Genomic DNA, 12,763 nt, shown 5'->3' with positions numbered 1-12,763 from the left:
GGGTTCAAAAGGCAAATGATGCTCCAGGCACCAAATTTCCCCCTAGAAATGAAAGAAACTGTGGATAAGGTAGAGACTCGTTATTCTCAAGCTCCTGTAAGCCATTCTACACACTGTTTGACTACTTTGGATGTCCATTTAGAACAGAGATGAGGAGGAATTTCTTTAGGCCAAGGGTAGTGTATTTGTGGAAATGATCTCTGCAGACTGCTGTGGAGATCAAGGCGTTGGATATAGTTAAAGCAGAGCATGATAGTTCCTTGATTAGTAAGGACGTCAGAAGTTACAGGAAGAAGGCAGGAAAATGGGGTTGAAAAGTATAGTTAATCAGCTATGATGGAATAGCAGAGCAGATGTGATGGGCCAAATGGCCTAGTACTGCTACTATGTCTTATGGTCTTGCAGATATGATTGTACTGAGTGTTTGAAAGTATACGAATGTATATGACTTAGGAATTCACAGTAATATATTTCTGCCTTATTCCTGGGTTGGAGGTTGGGCAACCCTATGCTTTCTGCGCAGGTAATATGGGCCGCAGTTTCTAACAACTGAGGGTAGAGTACCTACATGATGGTATTTTAGAGCAGGTTGTGGTTGAGCCACTTGGGAAAAGGATGTTCTGGATCGGGTGTTACGTAATGAACCAGATTTTATTAGGGAGCTTAAGGTAAAGGAACCCTTAGGAGACAGTGATCATAATATGATTAACTTGAGAGGGAGATGCTAAAATCAGATGCATCAGTAATACCGTGGAGTAAAGGAAATTATAAAGGTATGAGAGAGGACCTGGCCAAAGTTGATAGGAAGAGGACACTAGCAGGGATGACAACTGAACAGCAATGATGGGTTTCTGGAAGAAATTCAGAAGGCACAAATAGATATATTCCAAAGAAGAAGTAGTATTCTAAAGGCAGAATGACACACTGTAATGGAGAAGGGAAGACAAAAACAATATAAAAGCAAGGGAGGGCATATAATATAGCAAAAAATAGTGGGGTTAGAGGATTTGGAAGCTTTTAAAAGCTAACTGAAAGCAACTAAAAAGTCATAAGGAGAGAAAAGATGAAGTATGAAGGTAAGCTAGCCAATAATACCAAAGAGGATACCAAAAGACTTTTTATATATCTGAAAAAAAAGAGGGGCAAGAGTAGATATCGGACTGCTGGAAAATGATGCTGGAGAAGTAGTACTGGGGGAACAAGGAAATAGCAGATGAACTAAATCAGTATTTTGCATCCACCTTAACTGTGGAAGACACTAATAGTGTGCCAGACGTTCGAGAGTGTCAAGGGGCAAGAGTGAGTGCAATTGCTATTACTAAAGAGTAGCTGCTTGGGAAGCTGATAGGTCTGAAGGTCCATAAGACACCTAGGCCAGTTGGACTACACCTCAGGGCTCTGAAAAAGGTAGCTGAAGAGATTGTGAAAGCATTAGTAATTCTTGAAACATTGTTACTAGATTCTGGCATGGTTCCAGATGATTGGAAAATTGCAAATGACACTCTGCTCTTCAAGAAGGGAAGGAGGCAGTAGAAAGTAAATTGTAGACCAGTTTAGCCTGATCTCAGTGAATGGGAAGATGTTAAAGTCGATTGTTAAGAATGAGATCTTAGGGTACTTGGAGGCACATGAAAAAAATAGGCCCAAGTTAGCATGGTTTCCTTAAGGAAAAATCTTTCCTCCCCAATCTATTGGAATTCTTTGAGGAAATAACAAGCAGGATAGACAAAGGAGAATTGATGGATGTTGTATTCTTGGATTTCCAGAAGGCCTTTGACAAGCTGCCACACTTGAGGCTGCTTAACAAGATAAATGCCCATGGATTTACAAGCAAGATGCTAGCAGGATAGAGGATTGGATGATTGGCAGGAGACAAAGCATGGGAATAAAGGGAGCTTTTTCTGATTGGCTGTCGGTGACTAGTGGTGTTCCACAGGGATTGCAGATAGGACTGCCTCTTTTTGCGTTATATGTCAATGATTTGGATAATGGAATTGATGGCTTTGTTGCCGAGTTTGCAGATGATGTGAAGATAGGTGGAGGGGCAGGTAGTGTTAAGAAAGCAGGGAGGGTACAGAAGGATTTAGACAGATTAAGAGAATGGGCAAAGAAGTGGCAGATTGAATACAGTGTCCAGAAGTGTATGGCACGTACGTAAAACATGGAACATAGAAATCTACAGCACATTACAGGCCTTTCGGCCCAGAATGTTGTGCCAACCATGTAACCTACTCCAGAATTTCCCTAGCACATATCCCTCTATTTTTCTAAGCTCCTTGTACCTAGCTAAGAGGCTCTTAAAAGACCCTATTGTATCCACTTCCACCACCACCGCTGGCAGTGCGTTCAACACACTCAGCACACCCTGACATCCCCTCGGTACCTATTTCTAAGCACCTCAAAACTGTGCCCCCTGGTGTTAGCTTGTGTACTTTGGTGGAAGTAACTAAAATGTAGACTATTAGCTAAATGATGCCATGGACTTTTAAGACCTTGTGCAGGATTCCCTAAAGTTTAATTTGCAGTTTGAGTCAGTGGTGAAGAAGGCAAATGCAATTTTAGAATTCATTTTGACAGGACTAGAATATAAAAGCAAGGATGTAATGCTGAGGCTTTATAAAGCACAGGTGAGGCCCCACTTGGAGTATTGTGAACAGTTTTGGGCCCCTTAATTTAGAAAGTATGTGCTGACATTTGAGAGGGTTCAGAGGAGGTTTGCGAGAATGATTCCACAAATGAAAGGGTTATTGTACAAGGAGCATGTGATGGCTCTGGGCATGTACTCTCTGGAATTTAGAAGAATAAGGGGGGATCTCATTGAAACCTATCAAATGGTGAAAGGCCTCGATAGAGTGGATGTGGAGAGGATGTTTCCTACCGTGGGGGAGTCTTGGACCAGAGGGCCCAGCCTCAGAATAGAGGGACTTCTATTTAAAACAGAGATGGGGGGAATTTCTTTAGCCGGAGGGTGGTGAATCTATGGAATTCATTGCCTTGGGTGGCTGTGGAAGCCAAGATATTGTGTGTATTTAAGGCAGAGTTTGATAGGTTCTTGATTAGTCAGGGCATGAAAGGTTAAGGGGAGAAGGCATGAGAATGGGGTTGAAGGGGAAAGTGGGTCAGCCATGATGTAATGGTGGAGCAGACTCAATGGGACGAGTGGCCTAATTCTGCTCCTATCTCTTGTGGTCTTATTCCAACTGAGATGTTTTTTCCCACTATCCAAGTAAACCCCAGAACAGTGCATGCCAGAGGACAGCAGATAAAATGTTCCCCACATAACTACTGGGGTCATAACCCGAGGAATTTAGGGGCCAGTCTCTGTTATTAAGAGGATTATGAAGAGCTGATTCATGAACAGTTGATTCAATGTCATGCCTTCAGGAACTGAAAGGTAAGGTTTCAACTCGCCCACGGTGATGCTGAATATTGATACTGAGCAGGGTTTATCCTTGCATGACAACAAGAAATGACACTTTCTGTTGAAAATGCCAGACATTTGATCCAACTGAAGGGCTTAAATTTTATATTTTCAGAGCAAAGCCTCACATATTTAGGGATTGTGGTAACATTGGGCTCCGGGCTTTCACTCGTTATTAAAAGAAGATCTCCAGTTACCACAGAGTATACAATCTCTTAAAGCAGTCGGGGTCTACCACACCCAGCTGTGGGAGCAATTAACTGTATCATGGAAGCAGGACTGAGAAACAACCCTTCATTTTTCCACACTGTCTTTTGCACAGAGCACGATTACTTCGGCAGAAGGAGGAGGAGTTGTAGAGCAAGCTTTTTGCAGTTAGGCGAGGTCTAGCATTGAGCTGTTCCAATGACCTTTTCAATAACTCATTCTTGAGCTATGAGTGTGGTCAGTCACACAGCAGCATCTCTACCTGCCTATGTGCGGGGACTCCTCTCTGAAATGTTCCAGACTGCATGGGGAGGCCGAGGCTTGTGGGAGTGGGTGAGGGCTTGCTGCTTGGGAGATTGATGAATGAGATTAGGAAGGAGAAAAGCGATCAAACAATAGCCTCATCAAGCTGTTCCCTACCCCAGCTTTTTGACCTCACCACCATTGCCAAGGTCACTTCCTTAATTTAGTTGAACACATGTCAAGATTTCAAAGAATAGGCCGGCAGCCTCCTGTCCCACAGGACAACAGCTTTCAGCTTGACGTTCAGCTCGGTGTTGAGCCTTACCCCATGTGGCTGATGGGGACACGCTGTAGTAGCGGTCTCTGCACATGAGGGCTGTGTGCTGAGAAGGGACCACATTTAGTGGTCTTTGCTATCTCTGGGCCCTCTTCTCAGCCCACTGAACATTTTGTTCTCTTTACCTCTTCTGATGCTTCCTCAAACAGTCCAGTGGCTGAGGTCCAGTGTCAGTGTCTGCCAACTTCACATCTAGCTTTCAGATGCCGTTGTAGTGCAGGCCTGGATGTCCAACCGGTGGTGACCAGGTGGTCAATTCACCATAGAGAATGTTCCGAGCAATGCAACCATTGTCCATCTGATAAACCTGTCCAATCTACTGCAGGTGCACTAGAAGACACTAGACACTAGAATATAACAGCACAGTACAGGCCCTTTGGCCCTCGATGTTGTGCTGACCCATATATTCCTAAAAAAAAAAGTACTGAACCCACACTACCCCGTAACTCTCTATTTTTCTTTCATCCATGTGCCTGTCCAAGAAGATCTTAAAGACACCTAATGTTTTAGCCTCTACCACCATCCCTGGCAAGTGATTCCAGGCACCCACAACCCTCTGTATAAAAAAACAAAAACAACAAAAAAACTTACCCCTGATGTCTCCCCTAAACTTCCCTCCCTTGACTTTGTACATATGCCCTCTGGTGTTTGTTATTCGTACCCTGGGAAACAGGTACTGGCTATCCACCCTATCTATGCCTCTCGTAATCTTGTAGACCTCTATCAAGTCCCCTCTCATCCTTCTATGCGCCAAAGAGAAAAGTCCCAGCTCTGCTAACCTTGCTTCATATGACTTGTTCTCCAAACCAGGCAACATCCTGGTAAATCTCCTCTGCACCCTCTCCATAGCTTCCGCATCCTTCCTATAATGAGGTGACCAGAACTGAACACAATACTCTAAGTGTGGTCTCACCAGAGATTTGTAGAGTTGTGTTTATGCACTCTGTGATGAATGTGCACAGAGTTTCCATTTATGTACCAGGTTTCAAATATTTCCAGAAAGTCTGAAGGGGTCTACATTAAAGTACCTGAAAATTACTGACCATGCCCCACCAAGAGATATCTGAGGCAATAAAGATAGAAAATTTTGCAATAATTTCTCATGCCTTGCATCTGTTGCCCTGGCCCCAGAAGTGTACTCAGAGCACGGTATCACTGTTTAGGGTTCTCCATTAGGTTGTTGCTAGTCTATCCTTCCGGGCTCAGCTGGCAAATTTTCCAATGTGCATGTGGATATCAGCATCAGATGGTTGGTTGTGTGAGTCTCTTCACTGACACATTATCAATGCTGTTTTATGGTGGTGTGTCAGTTGGAAAAAGACATGTTACCCCATTGCTGGTGGCCAACACAGTTCCTTACAGAAAGGGAGGAGTTTGTCCATCAACTGTTGGGGGTTTCCATTGTATGGGATGCCAGGATGGCATTGTGAGCATAGACTAACTACCTGATGGGGAGTTGGCACAAGTTTTCTTGGCCCTCTCAAGAGCAGTGGTCTCGTGCATATGAGCTGAAGGCATTTCGCAGCAGGAATTAATGGAATGTTGTTGCCGCCATAACTGACATTTATGGACCTTGAAAGGTTCTGATGTGGTATACTAGTCTGGTTGTCCTGAAAGGAATGGATCATATTGAGAAGTTTCAGTAAACAGCTGGTTTTCATCAGCACCTTGCATGAATCATCCCTGTTTACACAATTGCATGCTTTGGGAAAGTGAATAAACAATGGTCTCATTTATACATGGCATTTCTCTTCCAAATGCTGAACTAAGAGTACATCAGTTATGGATCTCCTGGTTCTAGAACCTCCCTGGGTTTTGTGGTTATCCACTCTGCAATAGATTGGATTCCAGGTCTGAACAACATGAACAAGTTCTTCTTTCACGGATCATGACAGAAAATCGTCCACTGGATTGTGGCCATTCAGTATTTTGTAGTCAGGGGTTTCTTGGCTGAAGGCAGGTAGCAGCCGAATGGCGGGATTCAGTGTTCTGCTCCATATCAGAGATAGCCTGGAGTGCCTGTTCTTATACCAGTCAGACTGGGGGTTATCACTCTTAACCACTTTGTGCAAGCTCAATAGTATAACCCCTCCAGAGCACAAACCTACGCAGTTTCCGATATGTCTCTGGACTGTCCATATGTCAGAAAACCTGCCCTCAGCTTCCCCATGGGGTCCAAAGGAATGTAGATCACCACATTTGACACAGTCTTTCTACAAATGCTGCAAGAACAATGATCTGATTAGGCATTAGCACTGATCAAATATTATCACTCCATTGCTCTAAAGTTCACTCTTTACCTGTCATCAAGATATGACCTTATCTAATTTAATTCTTCAGGGTATACACAGCTCTGTCCATAAGTATATTTTATATTTAAAAGTATTAGGTTTTATCTCTGATATCTGCCCATTTCCATTTCTCTCTTCTGCCAAATATGATGTCATTTCCAAAAGAAAGATTGTGCAGAGAGCTTCCTGTTAAACATCAGTCACTGTCTATAATTTTATTTCTAATTTGCACCAATTTGTCTGTTTTTGTATATCTGACTAATTTTCACACCTCTAAGATGTTGGCTTTTTATGAGAGTGCTATATGAATTAGAATATGAAAAAGGACAAGTACTTTATAACACTTTGAAACCTTTTGAAAGCTAGGTTTCCAGCTGAGGTTTTAATCAGACTGAAGAAAAAAAATGTTCTGATTCCCGAATAATCAGTTCAACTTTTGATACCCAAATAAATCACATTTCAAACAATGTTACCTGTTTTGTTGGGTATGAGCTGGAGAGAGTATAAATTTCAATTTAAACATTGCTGTGTGAATGATTCGATTTGTGTACCACAGTTCCAGTCTCAGTGAAGGATTATTGAAAATCCTGTCAGTCAGGATGACCTTTTCTCTGGAACACAGAAGATAAATTCTTTAGGGATTTGAAGGTGGGGCAGACTGGTGGTGAAGGTGTGGCTGTCGACAGTGGGATGCAGTGATGATAAGTGGGTAGAGAGGCTGAAAATCTGTAAAAAGAATTGGTCTCTTCAAGAGCCCTGAGAGTAAAATGTTTCCCTTCAATGCCACACTGCTTTTGGAAAGAAAATAGAGTGCTATTATTTAGATATCATTTCTAAAAAGATTAGTGTAATGAGACAGAAACAAGGTTTTTGCAATTTTTCATATCACAGTAGTCTAGAATGGGAGGCATGGTAGTGTAGGAAGAGTAGTATAGTAAAATAGTGGTTAGTGGAATCGCTTTATATCAGCAATCTCCAGTTGGGGTTCAATTCCCATTGCTATCTGTAAGTTCTCCCTGTTACCATATGGGTTTCCAATAGGTGCCCTGGGTTCCTCCCATTTTCCAAAGATATATAGTTAGAGTTAGTAACACACACAAAATGCAGGAAGAATTCAGCAGGTCAGGCAGCATCTATGAAGTCAATGTTTTAGGCTGAGACCCTTCATCAGAACTAGAAGGGAAGGGGGAAGAAGCCAGAATAAGAGGGTGGGGAGAGGGGGAAAGAGGTATATGATCTGGAAGCTGATAGGAGAAGCCAGGTGAGTTCCTGCAGCTTTTTGTGTGTGTGTGTTACTCTAGATTTCCAGCATCTTCAGAATCTCTTGTGTTGACATTTAGGGTTAGTGAATTGTGGGCATGCTGTGTTGGTGTTGGAAGCGCACCAACACTTTGCTGGCTGCTCGCAGCAGAATCCTTGCTGATCTGTTTTGATGGATTCAACTGTACGTTTCAATGTGTTGATGTACATGTGACAAATAAAACTCATTCTTATATCTTTATCATTATATTGAATAAATGTTGCTTCATATTTTAAACGTGCAAGTTTGAAGATTTACTCTAATCTTTTGTAAGGTTTAGATACATTCTCAGTGAAAAGCTGAAGCAGGTATAGAGTGGCATTCATTTACAGGGATCAGCATCTAGTTCTCAAAGGAAGGAGAGATGAGCTGGAATGACTGTGGGCCAGAACCCCGTACAGGACACTAATCCATGACACAGGAGCTGGAACTGAAACAACACAACGTGTGCAGGGCACACGCTGATTTTTCCTGAAGCTATTGCGTGGACTTGGGAGTGTTGTTGTTATTAGTGCACCAACTTAGCCTTTGGATTCTAAGGAAGATGGTGTTTGAAGGTCAGGAAAGCACTTCCAACACAGGGAGACACAGTGGAGCGGATAGGAGAACCAGTGCCTCAAAGCTCCAGCTTCGGTGCAGTCCGAGTAGAGGTTTCACTTTCTCCCCGTGACTGATTTCCACTGGGCTGTCGAGTTTCTTCCCACAGGCCAGCAGTGGTGTTGGGTGGCCTCTGTACACTGGCCCTAGGTGGATGAATGGTGAAATTTGTGGGAAATTGATGTGAAAGTACGGAGAGTAAAATGGGATAGGGTGTTAAAATGATAATTTTACTCAAGTAGGCCAAGGGGCCTGTTTCTCTGTAACTCTAGAAGCCATTGCTTATTGGGCAACAGTGGTCCTGTACCATCCTGTACAGTTCTGAGTTAAAGAGCAGATCAACATTAACAATTGGTGAAGCACTCATTTCATGCAATATAGTAGATGGAGCCACTGGTAGTTCTTAAAATCTCATGAGACGTTAATCCACCATGTTTTAATCTGTTAGTATTCTTGTAGCCTTGAAAAGTTATATTGTTTGAATCAGTTAACATGCTACAATTTTACTTTAACACAGACTTCTTTATTTTCCACTTGAATTTCTAGACACATATGCAAAACTCTCTCTCCTGAACTCAGCTGGACAGGAGATGTCACGGTGCAAAACGTCCATTCGACGTGGTCAGCCTAACCCGGTCTACAAGGAGACTTTCATCTTCCAGGTTGCTCTTTTCCAGCTTTCCGAAGTCTCACTGATGATCTCGATTTACAACCGGCGCAGTATGAAGCGCAAGGAGATGATTGGTTGGATTTCCATGGGGCAGAACAGCAGTGGGGAAGAGGAACAAAATCACTGGCTGGAAATGAAGGAATGTCAGAGCCATCAGGTGTGCAGATGGCACATACTACTGGAATCTTAAACTTGCTCTGGCTCAATAAAGGATGTCTTTTGGAGACCTTTTATCTATGCAGCAGACATCTGTTGTATTGCATTGTTCAGACTCTATGCTAATGCTAAAACCTTACGGTAGTCAGGTAGTCCAGGACTTTATTATGTATAGCAGATTGCTTATCTAGCATGAGAAATTCTTACAGGGATTTAAAAGCTATTTCCAAGAGATAAGTGCCTGTGGAGGAGCTGTGTCACTGTGATATGATAACAATGACAAATCAGTATCTAGGATGAACATGTAGTACAAAGGAACTGCTGTTGCTAGAGATGTAAGTGCATGTATTTAATTGGTCATTAGTTAGTGCCAAGCCATGCATGCAAAAGTGATCTAGTTCTTCAAATGTTCCCTTCCTCTTGAGAGTTGAGCAGTCTATAATTTGTTGACAACTGCAAATGCTAAATATCATTGATTTTTGTTTAAAGATGTCTCTTTAACGATAATAAAACAAGCTGTACAGAATGAAGCATTGGTAAAATTAAATCTCCCTCTAGAAATGTCAGAGTCTAGAATATCCTAAGCAGGCATGAACGAAACTGGCTGTGAAGTGACTTTGAGTGATTACAGTGTTTGAAAAGATGAGTATACATCATTACCTGTCAGCTGAAGTAGCTTTCTGCAAATTGTATATTATTTCTGTTGTTTCTGCCACTAAATATTAGATTATTACATTTTATGCCTTTTGATGATTCAACTCCTAGAAATGGATAAACACTATTGTGCTTGGCATCAGATTCCATTTAAATGTAAAAGACAGCTCTTTCTGAGGATGAATAACAAGATGACATAAATCTAAAAGATGATTCTATTTAAGTACATCCAACCAGCAACTTAGAAAATTACTCTTGTACTCTGTGCTTTTCTTCAAGCTCGTTGGAGAGGATAAACTGCTTTGCATAAGAATCCTACTGTAGGAAAACAAGTTCAGAAAAATTAGGTGATTTGAATCTCTGATTTAACACACGTTTTTGAGGTAAAGGCTGCAAATGAAGTATCTTGAGGATAGCTGTATCTTGCTCTAATAAAATTTAAAAACAATTACAATTAACAGTGGACAAATAACTTCATTGAAGTGCCATTGATGGAAGTCTGTAGTGTGGAAACAGATCATTTGGAGCAGCAGTTTTCTATCTTGTGCATTTCTTAATTCTGTAATTCAGTCATATTTCTGGAATTATAATATCTATTTTCAAGTAAATATTTAATAATACCTTTCTAAAATAATGATGTTTGCTTCAAAGTAACCTTATCTGGAGGAAAATCCACAGCAGTTACAGCCATCAGTAGTTAAAACCAATGTGGAAATTCACCACCATAAACCTTAACATTTATTTGTCCTTTTTTGTGTCTTCCTCCATCTCATTTCACAAGGTTCATAGTCCAAAAGGGACTAAGGGAACTCTGGGTTTGCAGCAAAGAATGAATGGTGTCATATTGCATTCTTTACTTCCTTTCTGCAGTTTCACTGCCCCCTCTTACAGCTCTTTTTAGCTTCTCTGCTTTTTCTCTTTCCTGCTTCTCTCACTCTCTCTGCCACCCTCAATGATCTCAAATGCTACTTCAGCGTTTTTGTAAATAGAAGTTATGGTGGATCTGCATTTTCTGCTTTTAGTAGGTAGTTTTTTTCACATTGACAATCCTGGGATCTGAGCCTGCTTGCTGAAGCTTTGGCCAGAGCTGGAGGCGATGTGTAGTACGTCCTCCGCTGCCTCAGTAACTTGAGCTGCCTACTTCCTCTCTTGACCATGTAATGAGCCTTATTCCTCATCTAGAGCTAAATAGGATCAGTGCACGGGTCTTGACTCCAGCTTCAGGGGGGCTTAGAGCATTAACATGGCTAGCAGAGACCTATTGTGCTTGATCACCACGGACCAGTTGCTTAAAATTAGAACAAGAAACGGGTTTATTATCTCTGACATACGTGTGAACTTTGTTGTTTTGTGGCAGCAATACAGCTCTGCGAGACATTAAAAATTGCTTAAAGCTACAAATAGTGCAGAAGAGGAATTGTGTTGTTCAGGGATTCAGAGATCTGGTGGCGGAGCAGAAGTTGTTCCTAAAACATTGAGTGTGGGTCTTCAGGTTCCTGTTGCTGCCCCCCCCCCCACCAATGGTAATAATGAGAAGAGGGCCTGTCCCAGATGGTGAGGGTCCTTAATGCTGTCTTCTTGAGGCATGGCCTTTTAAAGATATCCTTGATGCGATGGGGTTGAGAGAGTAGTGGCTGTGTTGGAACTGGCTGAGTTTACAACCCTCTGTAACCTCTTTTAATCCTGCACATTGAAGCCTACATATCAGGTGATGACACCACCAGTCAAAATGCTCTCTGCCATGCATCTGTAGAAATTTGCTAGTCATATAGAACATTAGACATTGGAGAAGGTAATCCAGTCAGTACCTCGTGTCTGGTCCTCCGTTCAAAAAGATCATGTCTGATTTTCTATCTTGGCGTCATTCTTCCTCCTGGCACCCACATCTCTTTATTCTTCCAATATCCAATATTCTGAGTTTGGAATTCAATCAATGATGGAGCCGCCACACTCAGTTAGAGAATTCCAAAATCTCACAACCCTGTAATCACAATAAAGTATCCCCTGATTTATTAATGGTCCATCCTTTACATTGAAACTGGGACCTCAAGTTCTAGAGCATTAAACTTCTCTACATATTCTGCCATGTGCTGTAATAGTCATGATGGTTTGAAACAAAGTCACTTCTAGTGAATCCAGCCCAGTCTGCTTAATCTCTTGTCATGTGAAAGACTGGAAATCACAGGAACCAGCCTGGTAAGTGCATTAGTTTCCAGATAAGGCCCCAGTTGCACACAGTACTCCAAATACGTCTCACCAAGGACCTGGATAACTGTGTAAGACGTACCTATTTTTGGTTTCAAATCATTTTACAGGAAAGTTATCATTTGGTTTCCTAGCTGCACATTGATTGAATAATTTAAAAAAAATGTTAACTGTGTATACTTTGCTTATCATCCCTGCAGAAGAGGTGGTGGAAGTTTGAGAAAGGTATTAAAGTAACTGGATCGTGATAAAGTGTTTACAATTGGGGAGCCATTCAACATAATTACAATGCAAATCTAATTTGATTTTATTGGTGCAAACAAGCTGAAAATAGAGAAATTTAATAAGAAAAGAAACATTAATAGAAATATAAAAGCATAAATCTTAGATGTACCAGGAAAATAAATAGGATTGGACAAAATAACTTGATATTTTCCAAAATGTTCTTTTCCACTGGACTACTATAAAGCTGTCAATGAAAACTGGCATTGAGAAATTGAAGAAAACTTTGCATTTACTTGAATGAAAATTTATCACGAAAAATTCTGTTTCATATTTTCAATGTGTCTGACTGAATCTGTTTTAATAGGAGAGATGAAAGGAAAAGATAACAGATAATAACAGCATAGTATTAGCATCCTGACCAGAACCTTCTTTATAATTCAGTATTGTAAATCCACCC

The 12,763-nt window shown here is 41.4% G+C and overlaps 1 protein-coding gene across 7 annotated transcripts in view; it reads left to right on the top strand.

Annotated features, from left to right (window-relative positions):
• The window catches only part of LOC140724843 (synaptotagmin-16-like), a 166,976-nt gene extending 156,646 nt beyond the window's left edge, over window positions 1–10,330 (top strand). For all 7 annotated transcript variants that reach the window (XM_073039521.1, XM_073039520.1, XM_073039522.1 and 4 more), the window contains one exon: window positions 8,943–10,330. In XM_073039521.1, coding sequence (XP_072895622.1) covers window positions 8,943–9,256 — 314 coding nt within the window. In that variant the 3' untranslated portion in view covers window positions 9,257–10,330. The remainder of the gene's footprint in view (window positions 1–8,942) is intronic.
• The last annotated feature ends 2,433 nt before the right edge of the window (window positions 10,331–12,763 follow it).

The sequence above is a fragment of the Hemitrygon akajei genome, chromosome 3, assembly GCF_048418815.1.
Source record: "Hemitrygon akajei chromosome 3, sHemAka1.3, whole genome shotgun sequence".
NCBI lineage: Eukaryota > Metazoa > Chordata > Chondrichthyes > Myliobatiformes > Dasyatidae > Hemitrygon > Hemitrygon akajei.
This window is presented reverse-complemented; position numbering and strand designations above follow the sequence as displayed.